Below are 21,639 nucleotides of genomic sequence, written 5' to 3'. Positions count from 1 at the left end.
GCATATATTTGATTCAATGTCTTATATATAATTACATTTCATACCTATTTTGTACGCAATTAGAGTAGGTTGGCTGAAGATGGAACTTTTCTCGGAAGTAACCACCGTTTAGTCACTTCATCAGTACTTATTTCCAATTCAGTAAATTATAACACAAAGTTTGAATGGAAAATTTGAAGTCATCCAAAGAGGATCAGTGTAACTTCTGTCGCATTAACACAAACAAACATGCCAGTTTGTGGATGAGACTAAACATAAAATGACTATCAAAATATTGGGTAAACATAAATATTTAGTTAACAAGGATTAAATGCAAAGATAGTCAATCCAAGAATGAATCTTAATTACCATGATTGTTTTTTTTTTTTTTAAGGTGGAGGTGACCAAGCTAGTTAATCACTGGTAGTTGCAACTGAACACATTGATTCATATCATGCTTCACTGTGACTCGGAGGCTCAGCAATATTTAGGAAGGTATCCTCGTTTCATGGCCTATTACCTACAACTATTTCCAGTAAAAAAAATCGTTTTTGTGCAAGGGTTTAAATTTAAAAAAAGTATTATTTTATGAACAATATAAAAGTCAGTAATGTTGTTATTATATATAAGAAATGACTATTATGGTAAAAAGTGATCGGCTTGCAAGTACTGTTTAATTACCTGTTATTTATACAGACATATAACCTCCTACAAACTACTATAATGTTATGATAAATATTATTTTAAATCATGTCTGGCTTAAATGGTAACAAGATTTGTTTACAAATATGTACAAGTAAACAAGTGGACATGTATTCGCCGTCATAGTAACAAAAAATCATCAACAAGGACTTTATGCTGCAAAAGTTATCCTAAGAAGGCTTCATCCTTATTTTCTTCCGGCGCTTTTGGGATCTCATCAGTAAGGATTTTATGCTTTACTTCAATCAGATGTTCTCTTTCAACCGTAACCTAGCTAGAATTAATTATGCTTCCCTCGCTCTTATCCCTAAGAAGGATGCAGCTAGGTCACTTGCTGACTTCAAGCCTATCAACCTTATCTACAGCTGCATTCGTATCTTCTCCAAAGTGCTGGCCAACAGGTTACAACCTTATATGAATGACCTTATTGACCAAGTTCAAACTGTCTTTATCAAGGAGCATTCTATCCTTGATAACTTTCTTTGTGCAAGTGAAATCATCCATTACATCAAGCGGTCCTCTGATTCTGATCTTATTTGTCAACTTGACTTCTCCAAGGCTTTTGATTGGATCATTCTTGCTTACATCCTGAAAGTTCTTGCCTCACGCGGCTTCCCCAACAAATGGATTGGATGGATTAGTAACCTTCTTTGCTCTTCTACGGTGGCAGCTTGTGTTATTGGCCAATTGGAAGATTGAATCTTTTGTTATCGTGGCCTCAGGCAGGATGATCCTCTTTCCCCTTTCCTATTCATCCTTGTTGTCGATCCCCTGTGTTGCATGTTTAGCAAGACTTCCTCTAAAGGGGTGTTCGAGGGGCTCGATAATCCTTGGACTCCTGATGGAACTAAAATTCTTCAATACGCCAATGATACCTTGATTTTCGCCTGGTCTAGTAAGAGAAATCTTACCTCTTTGAAACTTATTTTGTACTGCTTTGAATATATCTCTAGATTATCCATTAACTATTAGAAGAGCTCTATTTCTTTAATTGGCTCTGACTATGTAGACGAAATTGCCTGCTGGCTTAACTGCTCCACTTCTACATTGCCTTTTATCGGTCTTGGACTTCCTTTGGCTGGTCGGCGGCTTTCTAGGATGGATTGGAATGCTCTTCTATCTAAGGTCGAATCCATCTTGCTATCTGAAAATCCAAGCTCCTTTTTTTTGTAGGTAGGCTTACTCTGGTCAACTCCATCCTCACCTCACTTCTACTGTACTTTATATTATTATTTAAGCTGTCTAGCGAGATCGCCAAGAAGATTTACTCCTATAGGAGATCCTTCCTTTGGGCCGAAGCCTCCTCCTCCAATGGTCTATCCTGCAAAGTTAGTTGGAGCACTGTTTGTTTGAAAAAGGAGGATGGACTCGGGGTTAAAGACATCAACCAACTCAACTCCTCCCTCCTTGCCAAATGGGGGTGGAGACTGCTTTCTAGTGACCCTGCATTGTGGCAAAAGCAGATCCAACGGGCATACCATAAGAAGGTCCGACTTGGCTGTTCTTAGAAACCTCCTAGGAGGTGTTCCTCTATATGGCGATATGTCATCAGTTGCCTCTCAGTATTCTGAAGCCGCACTCACTTTCTTTGTGAAAATGGGGTGCGAATTCTCTTTTGGAAGGATAATAGGATGGCCAATGCTCCTCTTCAAAATCTATTTTCCGACCTCTTCAAATGTAGCAAGAACAAGAATGGCACTGTGGCAAGTTATTTCAAACCTAGAAACCATTTTTGGTGCCTTAGACTTTCGATGAATCTCTCTGCCTAGGTGCACTCCCAATTCGATCTCCTATTAGCCTTCTAAACTCGGTATCTCTTGGCAACGAAGATGATCGAATTGTTTGAAAAGCTTTCGGCAATGGTGAGTTCTCCACTGCTTAGCTTTACCAATTCCTCAATTGCTCCGAAACACTTTATAGGTTCACCTCTTCCCTTTGGAACCTCCCCATCCCTCTGAAAATAAGGTGCTTTCTGTGGCTGTGTTGAAAGCACAAGCTTAACACCAGGGATGTTATTAGTCTGAAGCTGCGCAAATTCTTGGGTGGTTGTGCCATCTATAGTTTTTCCCCGAAAACTATCGACCGCCTCTTTTCTTGCTGCCCCCTTTTCGCTAAGATCTGGAGCCGCTTATGTGTAGCCTGGGATACCTTTTGCCCTCTATCCACTTTCAGATTCATTTGCATGGACTGGATTCAATCGAAGTTCCCGAAGCCTTCACAGCCTGTTATCATGATGCTTGTCTCTGCTGTCGCTTGAAGATGTTGGAGGGAGTGTAATGCCAGATTGTTCCTCCATTAAACCTCCTCTTTGCAGACTGTTGCCGGGGATGCCTTTTCTTTGTTCAGAGATTGGTAAGTTCTTTGCAACCTCAGGCGACTAAAGATCTTGGGTGCCACTTGGTCCAGGATCAAGGCTATTCTCTACTATATTTTGTTCTCAGCTGCAGGCTCATGAGGATTTCTTCTGATTCGGCCTCATGTTATTTGTCTCATCCTTCTTAGGAGGAGCACTTCCATCACCTATCTGTGCCTAAATGTCTGAATTCTAAAGTCTGATATTGCTTTCTGTTCTGATGTCCATCCATTTCTTTGTTACCTTGTTCTGATGCCTCTCTATAACTTTAGCCCCGCAAAAATCTTCATGTTACTGTCTCTGAAGATTAACGCAGTTGCTTCGATTGCGGTGGACCGGAGTCTACTCTTCATATCAACATTTGGCTGCCTTGGGAGGCAGGCTCTGAACACCTACTGATCTGCCGCTTTTAGTATTCAGACGGTCTCCACAGTCTGCTCTGAGCTTGTTTGGTGTCTGTCTTGTGTCTGCCCTCAATGCTTATTTCAGATACTGGGCTCTAACATGATGGGATGGCTTCTATCTTTATGACGGGTCTTCTTCCATATTCTTCTTTTTTTTTCTTACTTTTGTATTAAATTATTATATTTTTATTAATACATGGCAAAAGGAGTTTACTTCCTTCGTTCATCATAAACAAAAAAAGCAAAAAATAATAAAAAATAATAAATATTTACCAGGTATGGTATAAAAAAAGATTTGCTTCGTTACCTTTCGTCTTTTGTAACTATACATTTAATTAAGTTGGATGGATGGAGTCTATTAGGTTTTGCGAGCTAGCATTAACTACTCAATATATATATATATATATATATATATATATATATATATATATATATATATATATATATATATATATATATATATATATATATATATATATATATAATACAATAATATTGGTTTACTTGTAAATGCTCTAAAAATTTAAAATTATTTATATTCGAGATGAAATTTTATTTTTCTGTTTCCATGCTCGATCTAGTTTGCCTTTCAACACTCCAGAGGGCATGCCTGTTGCAACGAAGGCTCGACAATGATGCCCAAGGGACCGACAAGACCTTTTGTACCATCTTTGCATTATTTTAAAGGTTGAAATACTTGTGCACGTCCACATCAAAGCAGCACTAAGCTTGACATCGAACATGCCAAGCCCAAAGAGGACTGCACTATTAGCTACCGCCATCATGACAAAACCATGAGGTGCAGGGGTATAATCAAACTCAGATTGATAGACCTTGGTCATGATCGAGCATGATTTCAGATTAGTTTCATGGTTAAATTTTAAGATGAGGCATGATTTATTTATCATTATTTCAATTTGAGCTTCATCTAAACCAAGCCAAAGAGATGAACCTGATTAACCAGCTCGATAATCATAAATTAAGTCGAAATAAATTAGAACTTGAATTTAAGCTTGGTGCAAGCCCGAATTAATAATTAATTATTTCAAAAAATTAAAAGAACATGTTAGTTCTTGATCAATGAGCCAATATATATATATATATATATATTCAAGCCACATTGAGTTTAGCCCGAGTTGCCCGATTCATTTAACAATCCTAACTCTGTGCCCTCTATTACTATGCTCTATTTCACAAGATTTGAAGACCGAGAAGAAAGAGAGGAATAATATGAATTCTAACTTACATACATTTATAACCATGGAATTGATCCAATACCAAGTCAAATAATCCAAGGTTATATTAAGCACGGAGGTATAGATAAGACACCAGGTTATAAAATGAATGTGGAGACTATGTTTTGAAGGTTTCTATATTAGAACCTTGTTAATTACATTTGCAATTCAATGCGAGTAATCCTAATTAATCTGTCTAATGATAAATAAAAGCAAGTAGCACACACAAGATAAGGTAACCAAAATATCTTTGAGCATAATTTATGTTTTAAGGCTATAATAACAAAACATGATAGAAACACATTTTGGCAATAATTGATGATTCAAAACGATGCTTGATGGCTATGTGCCATTCAGTGATTAGCATGTGGTTGCGACGTAGCCCGATTAGATTGTCTTTATGGACAATGTTCCATAGTTATAAATATACTTACATCATAAAAACAAGCCAACTCTGAAAGTATTTTGTTTTCTGATCCTTTTTGAAAAATAAGAGAAGATTTCTTGTCATCCTCTAGCTATATTTTATTTATTTTATTTCTATAGATCTATTAAGACGGTCCAATCGTTTTTACCTACGCCCATACGGATGGTTTCAAGAATCAAAGGTGGGTGATTGAATGCATAGGAGAACCTAGCTATTGATGGTTTCAAGAGTCCACCACCATTATTGATGGTGGGACCAACTTGTCTGGAGTTGAAAATGTGGATCATCTAGATATTCCAAGATCCCTAGAGGATCAGGACTTGATTTACATGTGAGCATTTTCTTTTTTATTTTTATTATTTATTGCCCCATTTAAAGCATACTAGCGATTTAACAACGTTTATTATTTAGATGTTACTTGGAAGTGTCATGACCGACCACTTACAATTTAACAAGAGACCAAGAGTGGTTAATTTTTAAATAAAATTAGTTGCTAAAGATACCGCTATACGTACGCATGAAATTTAGACGTGGGACTTACATTGTCGACATTGTCGACGTGGCAATAGCCACGTCATGCGTTTTCAAAGAAGATTCATTCTTTTTTTACCAAAAAAAAAAAAAAAAAAAGAAGATTCATTCTTTCTTGTATTTATTCCATTTTCTGATGTGATATTATTGCATTTACTGTTATTTTTACTGCAATATCGATGAAGTTTATCTTAAATTCACTAACATCATGGATGGGACAGATGACTCCTGATTTTCAGGCAGTTAGATAAACGGTTGCCAACCAAGTATCGATCTTAACTAAGTAATTAACAGGAAGCCCAAGTAATATGTCGCTCACACTATCTATGGCCAGAACTGGCCATTTGAAATAACACATCTGGGCAAGAGTATGTAGTTACAATAACACATTTGATACAAGATAGCATGAAACCAAAAGCAGGATTGGAACAAGTTGTAGTAAATAGAACTACAACGTATTCAATTACATGCACTGAAACAAGCCTACAATGCAGTATATGGAATAGCAATTAAAGGTAGGGAAAAGATTCTCTTTTGATGAAGTGTGTAGACAATTATTGCCATCATATAAGTTGCTGGAACAAGGCGTGATGTTTATGACAAGTTATGAATACATTGGATTCTATAAAAATGCCACAGAAAGCTTTCTGTAATATGTACAAATCACATCCTAGACACAGAGTGTACATACATTATATGCACAAGAACTGTTGGTATCATTTCAATCTCTGTAATTTAACCTTAGATGTTGTCATTGCCCATTAATCTTAATCTTTCCTATCTGTATATATACTCAGGGTCGAAGAAGTTTTGGGCCAGAGTTTGAAGCCATCCATGATGTGATTACATCTACAAGCATATTAACATCCTTCGAGATCTGTGCCCGTAGGATCCCTGAATCCACACCCAATGTGTTTCCTACTTCTTTTGCCACAGCTTCCCATGGTGTTCCAGCAGTCAGATTTACCAGAAGCTCACCTCCTCGATTTACAGCATCTGCCATAGCAGGTGGAACATCGGGGAAGGCCTACAGAATGTTACCCATACTTACATCAAGATTTTATTATAAAAGTCAAAACAGATAAAGTAAGAGATAAATGACATGTGAAACTTTATAACTAAATCAACAGGATTTTGATCACATGAATTTCCTGGTAATTATGAAAGTCTTTCTTAGCAATACTTTCAAAAGTAGACACCCAAGATCTGAATTTAACAAACTCAAGGCATGGAATGAAGTCCACCTGTTGCAAAGGAAGCCCATGATCTCCAGGAATGGACCTAATTGACATATCCAGTAGAGAGCTTATGGCAGATTCCGAGCTTAGCACTTGTGCCAGTGTTGAAGTTTCATCAATTGTATCATCTTTAAACTTTATCAAAAGGTTCCGTGAAATACCATAATAAGACTTTATCTGCAGAAGATGTGGCAGGTATGCACTTTGAATATCCTAAGTTTAGCACAACAAGAATATAATAGGAAAGGATTCGACATACCAGTCGGCGAGTTTCCTCTGGTTTTGGAGTAAAATCTTCTCTCCCCTTAACTAAATCCATATACAATGGAGGAAGTTGCTCAACCAAAGGAAGAACTTGCCTCATCATTGGAGGACTAAGATTCTGTAGTTGCTTCATAGCCATTTCTGCCTATTTATTAAGAATTGAACCATCCATCATCTTAAAGAGTAAAGAAACAAAAAACAATAAAAATGAAATTAAAAAAAAAAAATCTTTTGCTTTTTTGAAATGGAATTTAATGCTTCATGGTTGAAAAATTCCAACATGTAGGGTTTTCTACTTCTGTTAGTATGACCAGCATCATTGGCATGGAAAAACCTGTACATAAGGAGGAAAGTTTATGAAAAAAGATAACCCTCCAATAGCAAAGGATATCAATAGAAAAGCACAGCCATAACACAAAGGGAAAACTATCTGTGCCAACATCTTATCTTAAACAGAGACCCCATTCTGTTGGTCGGTTTTCTGGAAAGGTCAACATTGCATGCAAGTTCATTGGAGAAATTTATAGTATCTTATATGGACTACTCAACATGTAAAGAAAAAGCCCAAACCCAAAGAAGAAGAAGAAGAAGAAGAAGAAGAAGAAGGAAAGAAAGAAAGAAACAAACAAAGAAACAGATAGGAATACATTCTAAATGGAGAAGAAATGATCTTAAGGTGAATGGCATATCACTTGTTCATTATGAGGCAACAGATCAAGGAATAGAATGTTGAATTGTTGTCACATTGCCTTATGTACTCTCAGTGTGCATATAAAAAATTTTCTATTAACTACAATCTTGGAAGCTTGCCAAAGAATCTTGATGATAATGACCAAAACAGAAGTCTCAATTCTTATGGATCTCCTATATGAAACTTATGAGCAACCTAAACCTACTTATGGCCACAACCTGGCACATAGCTCTCTTCATCCTTGTACCACTCAAAATTATATTTTATTTGCTTTCAGTTTTTATATGTTTGTCACCATGAAGAGATTCGTCTATTATGTTGTAACAGAGTGAGCTAATTCTATCAGTATGTGACAGCTTAGATCTGATCATTTAGAGCACAATACATGCTTCCTTGTAATGAAATCATTTTCTTCAAGTTGTAGAAACATACACTGTAGATGGTAAGGCATAGGGCAATCAACAGGTCATGTAAAAATTGGATTTACATAAGATCTATATCCAGATTTGCTAAAGATGATAGTTTTCAAAGAAATAGTGATTGTTAGATTTATTTCCACATATGAATGCACATGCAGTAAAATATAAGATCCCTCAACATTCCACCCCCAGCGCCGCCCACCACCACCCAAAAAAAAAAAAAAGAAAAGAAAAAAAAGCACAGACACACCCAGAAAAAAAAAAAAAAAGGAACTCTGGATTAACATCCAGAAACCCTTCCTTCTTATAAACGAAATGTGATAGTACACCACTTGCATCCTATAAGATAGAGTAAATTAGGTGGCATGCTACAACAAATAAAGCGAGAACACTAAAACTGCCTAGGAATTTTCTACTTTTCATGTGGCTCTTTCATTGTTCTGTGCCTTTGCAATGAACACAGCTTCCAACATCAAATGTTACAATATTTCCCCTTCATCTAGGCTCCTTCCAAGTTCAAGGTAATTTTGGAGGTTTTCTCCACATTGCATAAGCTTAAATTGCAAATTATAAGGTAGGTCTTCCCCCCAACATCCTGCCCCAGTGCTCTCCCTGCAAAATGGGCCATATAGATTTAATGGCATTCCTCTATCTTGCCTAGATTCGCCTTGACTAGGAATTTGTCACCAATTCTAGAGGGTTGATGTCAGGTTGATAATCAGAGCATCCTCAACTTTGAGTCTATCATTACAGCGGACCCCATATTTGTGGCAAGAGGCTTGGGTGATGATGATGATTACCATCAGCAACACCACCATCAGCCAGGCCACTGTGACCAAAATGAGCTTGGCTATGGAGTCAAGAAGGACCCATGAAGGATTAGGCAGATTTTCATAATCAGATGCAAGCCTCACAACCAGTAATTGATGGTAAGTTCCCGACCGACATGACTTCACACAATGAAGGGGCCCTTGGGAACCTAGCAAGGGCAAATGGTGGGAAGGAAGACCACCTTATCTATTGCAGTTTATGTTCATGCAAGAACGAGCAATGCTCTAGAATTCTGAGAGATAAATCACAGACAGCAGGCAGATGCAAAAACTGCATTCAGTTACAGCAACAGCCCAATAACATACCACCAAAATACAGAGAAAAGGTACAATAAGACCTAAAAGAAGGTCAAGATACAGATGGTCTAACAACCCCTCTCAAACTCATAGTGGTCAGCACATCGAGAGTCATTACGAGGAAAATCTCCATGCATGATTTTTTGAGAACTTAGCGGCGCAATGCACAATTAGATAGAGCATGCCAACATAGCAATGATGTGTTAAATGACAATAAATCTCGATATGCTCAGTACACTCATGAAACACCAAATAACTTGCAATTTGAATTGCATTTTTGATGTCACAAAGGCACGTGTATATCGATGATAACTCTATACTACCGAATAGACTAAAAAGCAAAGCTATTTCAGTAGTATTCTTAGCCATAACAAATATTTTGCTTCAGCACTAGAGCAAGAAATTGCATCCTGCTTCTGATCTTATGGTAAGTATGAGAATTCCCATAGGAAAAGGCAACAAAAATATAGTTGATAATGGAGCAGCAATCAGTGACATAGCCAGCCAATCAACACTGAAAAAGCATAAAGCCATAGGAAGAGGAGAGGGAGGGTGCCCAAGTGACGGTGCCAGGTGACAATGTCAAATGTAGAATAACATCATACTGATGGATTTGTAGAGGATGGCAAGAGTATAGGTGCTCAAAAGAAGGCATACTTTCAAATAGTTTCAATAGTGTTGGAGTATGTCTGGTTAATGATGTATTGTGCAAGCAAGGCACCTCAAGAATATGACAGCTTTTCACTCTTAACAACACCATTTGGTTGGTAAGAATGAGAATAAAAAAGCAGAGATGAATTTCCCTCGGAAAATAAAGAAAAGAACAAAAATCAGCAAATAAATACTTAGCATCATGATCAAAACATAAGGTCTTAATGACCCCATAGAATCAATAGTAAACCATTGTCACAAGACTCTGTAAATTTGACATTTGAGACTTGACTTGCATAAAAGAACTTAGATCATCAACAATGACAGCTGCAATGGCCTAGATTTAGAGATGCAAAAGAAAATAAGATACTGGCCTTAAGCAGTATAGCAATTGCTTAATGATGTTCCAGCTTATAGTCCCCTGGGTTAGAAGAAGTCAAATGATAGTGGAAGTAGTGAAGGTGTTAGAAATATCAAAAATTGCAATGCAGAACATAGTGACTTTGATATACAATATCATGCAGAAAGTAACAAATATGTGGAACAAGAAGTGGCTGGCCTGAGCTCGAGGTGCATAGTTGCAGGTTGCACACTCTTTGTCAGCTCAAATACAAAAGAAGAAAATAAGTGTGTCATCCCCAAGTTTGGAGGATGGTAATGCAATTATGTCATAAAAAAAAAAAAAAACATTGATAGCAATTATTTTAGGCATGCAATGATACAACCTCTGCAAAAGGTAAGGTTTACGACCTTTAGGTCCATACTTGCCTGCTTCCTTGCAGATAACTCAAAGTTCAAATAAATTGATATACACTGTAGCCAAGAGTGTCTAGTTGGTAAGAAAAAAAGCAGAAGAACAGGTATCCACGGTTATTATATTAAACCATGGTTCGCCATACCGGGCCGAACCGCTCGGTACGGGGCGTACCAAGCCGGACCGGTCCCTTACCGGTCCGGTTCGGGCCTTTTTTTCGGAAAAAGACCTCGAACCGCACCGAACCGGGCGGTTCGGGCTCATACCGCCCGGAACCGGGCGGTACGGCTCGGTTCTGGACCGGTTCGGGGTGAACCGAACCGTACCGCCCATGGAAAAGGGGGGAAGGTGGCTCAGTTTGATGAAGATCTTGTGTTATTTTCTTGGTATCTGAAATAAAATGAAACCTCAAGCACATCTCTCTCTCTCTCTATCATATCTGTTATACCATCTGTCTTGTAGTATCCGATATGATGTATTATATCATATTGATATGTTATTTCATATTATACCAATATTTGGTATGTTATTTTGTACCAAATTGAAATATATATCGATATTATAATAGAATGGTGTCAGTATAAGATCCGGTACCGAGATTGTAAAGCTTGTACCATGTATTAGTTCATCGGAATCCAACTCGTAAGATGAATTTGATTTGGTTTTTCATCACCAAACAGATGAAAATGCCTAGGAAAGCATTCTGAGAACTTGAGAGGAACCTGAAAGAAAATTTTGAACTTCTGATAGCTAGTAATAGAGGTTCCCCGTCCCAACAATTACTAAGCATTTACCATTACCCTTCTCCCTGTTTGGTACCATGACTCCTTGCTCATTTAACCCCGTGCATTCGTACCGTTTTAAGTATTCGTTTCCACAACAATTAATCGCAGTTGTAACAGATAGTTTAGAGACCTCAACAAGATTTTAAAATAAAAATCTCAGTATTATAATCACACAACACTCAGCATTTATGATTAAAAAAGAAGCATGGGCGATATCTAATAGTCCAATTAGTAACTCAAAATGGCATCATAAAATTGAATAATATCTGATTGTATCAATATCATAAATCTTGTGATGCTAGTAGTGGTATATATGTCTCAGAGTTAATGAAGAAATTCTTATGGTGGAATCATCAAATTGAATAACTTCTGGTTGCATAATGTTGTGATGCTGGAAGCTTAAACTGTTATATGCGATATCATATAGGATCACAATTGGAGCAAGACTTTTCATAAATAAGTCAAATAGGAGAGAGTTCAGGTGTTTTACCACCCTAATTTTAATCAAGTTAAATGGTTAAGAGCTTTATGATGTGTTTTGAATCTTCCAAACCCATTTTCTTCTGCATGAAACTGATTCGATTGCAACATATGGCTATTAAGAGTCTTTGTACTGCAATCTAACTCCAAATTGAATCCAAATATGTCAATAATATGCAATATAATGCCATATTGAAGTTGTATTTATCAATTATTAACTTCAAAAATCCAAAAAAAATTAAAAATCGAAAAAAATATTGTGTACCGGTACCGGACCGGTACGCCCAGACGTACCATGTGTCGGTACGGTATGGTATCGATACCGTACCGTACCGGTCCGGGATCGGCACGCCGTCCGGTACCGGTACAGCGAACCTTGTATTAAACATGTCAAAGATATATAACAAAATCAGGATTAACTAAACATGTCATAGCAATGACCAGGGCAGAGAAAGTAATCAATCATCTTTAGTAAATAAAAAGAAGAAATGAATGACTCACTCCACGGCGAATTGTTGGGGATGATGTGAGCTGGGATAGAACTGGACCAAAACTTTGTGCCATTGGGACAATAACTGGAGAAAATAATGGGATAGCTAAGCTTGCTTCCTGCAGAGGAACATGATTCTCATGGTTGATGCAACATTTTCCATTTGCCAACAACAAATGTAAAAACATTAACTTGTAGCATGAATGCACACACATACACAAACACACACACACACATCTGCATGTAAAGTTGGTGAAAACTTACTCAGTTCATCCAAACAACACAGATTTGCATATCTTGACTAAAGCTAAAATGGAAACAAACAAAAATTAACAGGACGTTTCATTTTCCAGAATATAACAGTGAGCAATCACTCTTTTCCCATATAGACAGGTTTCTGTAAGGAAATGCTGAGTCCTTATGGCAGTCAATTTCACAACAATTAAGACAATTTGAGCACTTTTCAAATCTTTAAGCTGACAATGTAACAAATAAGACTCTTTTAGAAAAGCAAATGCACATCAAATAGCTTTTGTCCCCTCAAAATGCATTTTTTTTTATGCACTATGAAATTAAGCAACAAAGTGGATAAATTTATGGTATGCAAACTAAAGGTTCTCTGACATTATAACACTTCGATGTTTTTTAAGTCATTCGCTTCATATTTACCTCCCAAAAGAACTAAGATATGAAGATTGTTAAATAAAAGATTCATGAACTGATTCTTTTGACAGCTTTTATGCACTAAGCTTACAGTTTGTATCAACATGTGAAATCAAAGCTTATCTCTCTCATAAAAAAGGGGTGGAACCAAACTTTGTATCAACATGTGAAATCAAAGCTTATCTCTCTCATAAAAAAGGGGTGGAACCAAACCTTCATTCTTTTCATTGTTTTTGTTAAGAAAATCCGATTTCAAAATCCTGCTAGTGGAAGCTGTAACTAAGTTGGATAGTTAAGGTGCTGCCAAAATGAAGGAACTGAATGATCATGTAACAAAGTACTTGTTTAAAACTTCAATCATAAAATAAACACACAAACACACACACACGCACACACACACACTCACTCACACAGTCACACTCCAATCTGTGTTCTACAGAATACCAACAGTCATGACATTGATGAAGCTCTCAGCATCATTTGCAATTGTGAAAACAAGATATTCATCATGCCCTTTTAAATCCATAACAAACCTTTTTAAATTCTTTTTTTCTTAATTATCTTACCATAATCATGCATCTTTTCTAAATTGGGAGTTTCTAAAGCTTTCTCTTTCAGATTTATCTTGCACTTAAATCTGTAAGTCAGTCACAACAATACGGGTTGACAGAACAAAAGCAAATATTGACCTATACTTTCACTAACCAACCAAAATGCTCGGGTTTGAGAAGAGATGATGATCAGACAGCCATGACTAAGAATAGAGTATAGCTATAAGTGATTCAGGGAAAACAAGTTAACCATAAAACACAAATGAAAAGTTGAGAAGGGAAAAAACCTAGTCATTTTGCTATAAATTTTTTTTGTTTGTTAAAGAACCAAAAATAAAAGTGACATTTTTCCTTTTAGCATTAGAAAAACTTAACATGGTCACTGCCTCACCGGTGGTCAAAGTTCAGGTCTTTAATACAAAGGTGAGAGTTTCCCTTCTATATTAACCTGGAAAAGAAAGAGTACTGACCTACTGAGTGCAAATACAACTGGCTGAGATGTTATTCAGAAGTTACAGTCGCATCTTTATGGAAGTAGAGAAAATCATGAGAGTGTGAATGATTACCTTATTGTTGAAAGCCATTAATACATTCCCAGTTCTTTCTACAGCATATCTTGATCCTGGTTTATTGCTTAACAATTTAGTTGCAACAAATTGACACCAGAGCCAAATGTGTAAAAGCATTCACAAAGACAGACTGGTACCAATTAAGAGGTGGATAACAGATCCCAGAGAGTGGCCAATACCAAATATTGGAAGCTCATTTACCTGTAAAGTGAACAGCAACCAATCTTCAATTTTGGAAAAATGAACATCAAAACAATGCAAGTGTTAAATGATGGACTCACGGTATCCTGTAAAGACCGAAGGCACCTATCAAATTTGAATTGCACTTCATCTGCAATTAAGAAGTGATCAAAACCGCTAGCAAAAGGTGTAGCAACTACCAAAGCACCCCTAAATCATAAAAATAATTTTAATCAAACAATTCCCATAGTTAGTATAAAAAGGGAATATATTATGCGGTCAACTTAACAGATAATATTTAATGATTATCGACAAAAAAGATGCTAGGTGATGGTAGATATGAATGGATTAACTACAGAACAAGAAAATGTCCATCTGAAAAGGGCTCAAGATCTTCAAGAAAATGTTTAATATCTAAGACAAAGTGTAATCAGAACAAAAATGATGCTCGTTGGTTAGCTGCCACATCATGCTTGTCTGGTAAAGTGCCACATTATGTTTGCTTATTGAACAGCCACATCATACTTGTTATGAAGTGGCACCTTGTGCTCGTTTGCACTTACCACCTCCGCTGGAGCTCCAATTCTATTTGAGCATAATGTGAAGTTCTATTTTAGGCATTCATCATTAGTTAACCACCAGATGAAAGATTAGTCAATGCAGCTTTAATTTCAAAGTATTCAAGGAAATTCATGCTCTGCAGAAGCGGATGATGGAGATCCAAGATCATGTCATAATAAATTGGAAGGCCACAAGACTTAGGGATTTCTTTTTTATGTACCTCTATTTTTGTCTAAATTTAGCTATAAGGGACCTTGACGAGTGTATGACAATATGACTAATATTAAATGATCTTGAAGTCATACCACATAATTAGATGAGGTGATGTAGCAGCACGACTTAATGATAAAGCAACATCAGCCATTAATAATTTAGTATAAAATAAATTTTGTAACAACTACAATTTACATTTTACAGTATTGTTTATGCCACAGTAGCCATGAACAACAACCTGTAAATTATGAAGGTTATTTTAGGACTCCAAAACTGTAGTTAGTGTTTCTTTTTCTTTAAGTAGGTGAGCTGAGTTACATCATTAGAATCTTTATGCAGAATATGACTAAAGTTGCCGATTTCTTCTCTACCATGATGTGTGTGAGGCTTCCAATCCTAGGTGTGATTCTTAGGTTCGGAAGCAAGTCTTGTATTCTCTCTTCTTACTCTTCTGTTAATTTTCTGCATTTGATGTGGTATTTCTCTGTTCTTCAACACCTGATTCTGTTCCCTTTTCCTGTTTTGCCCAACTAAGAAACCTTCACATGACAGTGTAATACTTGCAGAGATAGTAGGCATATAATACTTAAAACTTGCAGAAGAGAACTGAATGACCAAGTAAATAGTATTACTGAAAAGGGAAACAAATGTATGACAGAAAGATTCAATAACAACATGATTAAGGTAGTAAATACTTCCTCAAGTACTCCAATCATTGGACCCCTAAGAATTATGATTAGTAGAGAAATGAATTGTAAGTTTGTTGATAGAAAATATATTCATAGTTAACTTTCAAAAAAAAATAGCAACAAAGAAGAAACTAAGCAGGGTAGGGATCATTGTTTCCTTGGCCAGACACTTGAGAAGAGGAATAATCTGCAAAAGTGATGAATTCATTTAAGAACTTTTGAATAAGACAAAGAAATTACCTTGAACTTTCAAATCAAGTGATCCAATGCATTCAAGTCTGTTACCTAGAGAGCATACTTGGGACAGAGGACAGACAGTTGATTGTGCAATAGTTGTTAATCACAAAGCTGAATTATTGAAAAACAGTATCTTCATGTCATTGCTTATAAGTTTCACTTAAATCTTCAATGGCAATTTAGGACTTCTCTTAGTAGATTTACACATGAATAAATGAGAGTCATAGTAATTATAATTTTTGACATTAATAGATGTTATTTGCTAAGATTTGTTTGTGATGAAGGTTGCATCAAATATCATGTGCATTATTAGGTGAGCCAAAATGAAAACATTCTATTCTTATCATACCTCTCTCAACATTTGTTGACTCACAAACCCTACTCACCTACTATGACAAAATACCAAAACATGCTCTTGCGTGCTATCATTTGCTAGCACCAGTAGTTGTTTTTGCTTTTGGACACTACCATGTTCTCTTCTACATCAAGTTGTTTTTTCTCCAATTTCTCAATATAATAGAGTCATGAAGTAGGAAAAGGTCATTCTAGAAAGAAGCTATTTTAGATCCATGCTTATGATCATAGACAGCCATCTTAACAGTGTCCAGCATATGGTAGTAAATAAAAGCATGATATGATGATCAAAAACTATACAAATATAGTTGGATACTTGGCTGTCTATGTATTTTGGTTTTAGTGACAATGCAAGTGATTAAGTACAGAATATGAACTCGTCCAGAGACATTTTAATGATCAATATCATATTTTAGGTTATCATACTGATATCCATAATGCGTACCAATAAGGTAAAAATTAATCCTACGTGTGCATCAGAATTTGAAGTTCAGCTGTAAAGATTTCAAAAATTAACAACAATATTTGAGTAAAGCAGCAAAGGAATTGTAAAGAAGACAACATTAATAAAAATTATGAAGATAAAATGCTTCACTTCTAATACCAAAAAATCACGTTGAAGTAAGGGTTCCACTTTCCAATCACCAGGCAAAAGCTTGATTTACCCCCTCTAGTTATAAGATATGAATGAGGCATTCACAAATATGCAGCCAAACAACTTAGACTGCATTAGGAATCGACAATCCCAGACCTGAGCTGGTTAGGACATGGATCTACATTTTGAGCTAAACTACATCTAGCTGGAAACATGTGTGATTGAGTCTGGTTCAAAGGTAAAATTCCAAGCCAGGATGGATCAAGAAAATTTCCAAAATTTTGAACAAGAGAATCCTCAAATAAGGTCAGTTTAGTTTACAGACTTAAATAATGAATTATCTGGTCTCAACTTAAGAGTCAGGCTGACTACAATTTGTGTTATGAATTGATCCAGTTGAGTTGCAATCCTATCCAGAAGTTTTGAAGGATAACACCCCGAAAATTATCTGCTTGAATGTTATGACATGACAATCTTCATATGTTGTTGCATGGTCAAGCATGGCCATGAACAACGAATGTTGAATAATCACATGCACTCTATTATAACAGAGTAGAACAAATATCACCAACAGAAATGACAGACCATATCAACCAAATATTAATTAAAGATAAGATAGATTAGCTTTTTTGTCCTCCTTGTCTATTCAGACTTCAGAGTAAACACATTTTATCACCAAAATGAGTAGGCAATTCCCTCCCTAGAAAAGGTATTGTCATGGACTCAATGTTGAGCAATCCAAGCATTAGGATCTGCTGAATTTTGATTAACATAAAAGACCAAATAATTGCAATGAAAATCGTCAGTAATAGTACTTATTAATAGATGGAAAATCTACAACCAACTCAAAAGGAAATTAATTAAATCACCACTTACTTATTTGCAAGACACTCTAGAAAGAAGCGATAAGTTAGCTGAGGTGCAGCTCCAACAAAAATTCCACCAACAAAATGGACAACTGATGTTGGCCTTGCAATTTTTGGTTTCAGCACCCATGCACCCTAATAACAAACAAAATCCAAAAGGAATTATAAGCTGTACACAGCAAAGAACCACATTTAGATTCCAGCAAGAGAAGACAAACTTTTCAGGTGTATGTGAGCCAGTTGAGGATCTGAAGTTAGGCAATCATGAGAAATCCGAAAAGTAAACATGTGTGTTGAAGCAAAGGACTTCATATAGCTTTCCTCTTCTTTTTCTTCTTCTTTTCAATGTATGCGCACAGAAGCACACACATATATGGCCACAATCAGGTTCATGTGTTTAATACTTTTTGCTGAACAACATATGGTGTTTTATTTTTGTTATTCATGGGCTACAAAATGCATCAGTTAGTTCTTGAGAAGAATAATATAACAAGTTAACAACAATGACTTATTATCAAATCTTATTATTGGTAGGTTATTCTTCTATTCTTAGTGAAATCACACTGAGATGGAATCAATAAATAGTAGCATTTGGATTTTGGGTTGTTATGTAAATCAATATGAGGGTGCATTGAATATATGGGTGTCACAAAAGATAAGTAACAAACATGGCAATATGGCACAATTCTAAAATATACGCATCTAAGTAAGGGTTATATACATTTGTAAACCTTTCAATTTAAGTGTCCTAAGCACAGTGAAAGACAGTAAGATTAAATTCAAATTGAAATATGACTATTGTAGAAGAGGAAAACTGTGAAACTAATTAGAGTTTTTCCATGATCATGAAAAAGATTATTTAACAGTACCAAATACTGCAAATGGGAGAATATCAAGATCAAATTTGTCATAACATTACAATAGAATATAATCAGTTTAAATGCCACAATACATAGCTATATTTTGGATTTCTAATACACCTATTCATCCTATCTCAATTTTTATGTATGCATGTATGTAGGTAAGCATGCATATGTATATATGTTATCATGTACATACATATGTACATATGTATGTTTGCACGCACATGCATCATATGATGTATCTACAAGGTTCAAAATTTTGCATATATACTTATGCATCTATATACAAGGTTGGCAATTTTAGTACCGGACCGTACTAATACCATGTTGGCACAATATCGGTATATGCCCAAATCCAATACAAGGGCTGATTTGGTGTACCGACTCACAATACATCCCTTGTATCAAGCATTGATGTGGTATTAGTATGGTATGGTATGCCCGATACAAGGTGGTATGCATGGGTACCACAAACCTTGTGTATGTATGTATGTACTTTTGCAGCTATGCATGTATGCATGTATAATATTTGTTTGGACAACCCACAAATGTGTGCCATGCATGGCAACCATAGTAGTTAAGCCTCAATACGTGCATCTTAAGGCTGCAACAAAATGCAAAGACGGCAAAAACATGAGGATGATTCACATGTCAGGGAAGTAGCTCTATTGAGTCATGTAACAGAGACATTTTGAAGAAAGCCTAGGGGTCCCAAGTGCCTCATCTAAGGCTTAGTGGCTTAATATGGGTGATTATGCTAATATGCAGGTACCTAGACACCCATTTAGGCAAATACAAGTGACAAGAATGCTCATTCAAGGTGGGTCGGAGATGTAAGATGGGTCAAATCCAGTGCTTAATTAAGGTCATGCCAAGTTTGACACGGGCCACTTGTTTACATTGAAGGACCTGTCCCTACATACTCCATCATATAATTTGGCTAAATGAAGCTTAGAGATAGAGGGGTGACGAAAGGCACCTATGTGGCAGGGATTTCTTTTTTCTTGCTCATTTCTCTCCTTCCACGCCATCTTCCTCCATTAGCTCTTCTTATTCCTTCTCTCTTTGCCCTCTTCTTTGTTTTCCACATTTTTGCTTTTCTTCCAAGTTATAGTAACAGCAGCAACTACCATTGTAACAGGCAGTGGCAGTTGTTGCCATCATTGTAAGTAACAGAACTTGCTCCAACCAACAAGTTTTGAAGCAGTCAACAATTAAAAAACAATAAAATAAAAAAATGAAAAGGAGAAAAGGAAGAGCAAAGGCAGAATGGGAGCAAAAGTGTTTGGAGTGACTTGATCACCCAATTCATAAAAGTTGATGGCTACAAGGATTTCTTGAACAAATTGATAGTCCAGATTGATCTATTTCTACTTTTTGAGGATCAACTGACTGTCCGATGTCTATAAAAACATTTCTGATAGATAGACAAACAAGACTGGCTCATCTCGTCTGCTTATTGGTTATAACATGACAATGTACCTAATCTGGGCTTCTTCTGTTCTTATGCAGCTTCTTTTGCCTGCCTGGTGGCTTATTATCCACATAATGTGTCTGGGTTAAATCTCTGGGTATCCTGGTCTATCTTGGTTTCCCATTGCATAACGAGAGTTCAATATTTGTGCTGTCCAAGTAAATCAAGACAAGTAAGGAATGTGTGGGTATGTTCAAACAGTGTATCCCATATCATATCATATTCTATACATATGAGGCGTATAGTTTAGTAAATGATGTGCCATCGTAGCTTGTGCATAAACAATATATAATGCCATTTCAAATTGTCAAGAGTCAAGGAATAAGGAAAATATGTTCTATTGATCAATGATTTATCAAGTTGCCTTTTTCTAAATTCTAAAAGTGGAAGACATTACGAATGCTATAATAGAACAAACTGCTATTCTATATTCATAGATCATAAAATCAGCCAGCAACCTATTGGCAAGAGTGTTGTACAGCAAAGATGCTTAGGCTGTTGGCATTGCATTGCCAGATTTCTCTCTTACCTCTCATTATCATATGTAGTTCCTTTCCTATTCTAGCAAACAAACTCTCTTTTTTAACTAAAGTTTAATAAAAGTAAAACAAACGGTAACTTGACTCCTTGAAGTAAATGCCTAACATTGGATGCACATTCATGAAAGTAAAAATCAGAATATCAGATAGTAAAAGAATATTAAGGATAAGACCTCAATTTCATTCCAATCTCCAGAAGCACCCCAGCCATCTTGAACAGCTTTGCTGTTTCAGTAATTAATCTGCAGCAAGAAAATGAAACTATTATCATTAACTTTCATTACATTCTATCATCAGGCAAAGCAGAGTGATCAAGACAAGTAGTGACCATATTACTAAATTATATCCCACAACGTACACAACATAAAATACACATAAAACATTGTCTTACCCCACATATCTGGACCCTGCTTACTGCATCCTACTTCTTCATTTTATCCTATCCCAGGCTGAGTTTGCTAAAATTGGAAGTTTCCTAGGATTCTTCCAACTAAGTACATTCAAAGTATTGCACCAGTGTAAACTATCTCAAAAAGCTTTTTCCCTAACTATGTCCTTTACTAGCATATGGTCCAATGCATTGCACATGGATCTATATAGTATTTGTTGTCTTATTATCTATTATTTATGTGAGCAGTTGTATGTGGAAAAAATCATGTAAAAGAACTGAAATTGTATGGCAATATATTTAAGCATAGTGCTAATAATTAATTTAAGTAATTTACTAAATGTGAATTTCTTGTACAGGGAGTTTA

At 36.1% G+C, this 21,639-nt stretch overlaps 1 protein-coding gene and 1 pseudogene across 1 annotated transcript in view; one reads left to right on the top strand and one right to left on the bottom strand.

The window, feature by feature from the left end:
- Positions 1 to 6,140: 6,140 nt before the first annotated feature.
- Positions 6,141 to 21,215, bottom strand: LOC140858755 (uncharacterized; annotated as a pseudogene).
- Positions 21,216 to 21,434: 219 nt separating this feature from the next.
- LOC105047007 (CBL-interacting protein kinase 8) overlaps positions 21,435 to 21,639 on the top strand; it is a 41,033-nt gene continuing 40,828 nt past the window's right edge. Inside the window, 1 exon segment of the mRNA XM_010925769.3 lies at positions 21,435 to 21,483. Within this exon segment, the coding sequence (XP_010924071.2) occupies positions 21,435 to 21,483 (49 nt within the window).

This window comes from Elaeis guineensis, chromosome 6 (genome assembly GCF_000442705.2).
Source record: "Elaeis guineensis isolate ETL-2024a chromosome 6, EG11, whole genome shotgun sequence".
NCBI classification, from domain to species: Eukaryota; Viridiplantae; Streptophyta; class Magnoliopsida; order Arecales; family Arecaceae; genus Elaeis; species Elaeis guineensis.
The sequence above is the reverse complement of the archived record's forward strand: the minus strand, read 5'-3'. Positions and strand labels throughout refer to the sequence as shown.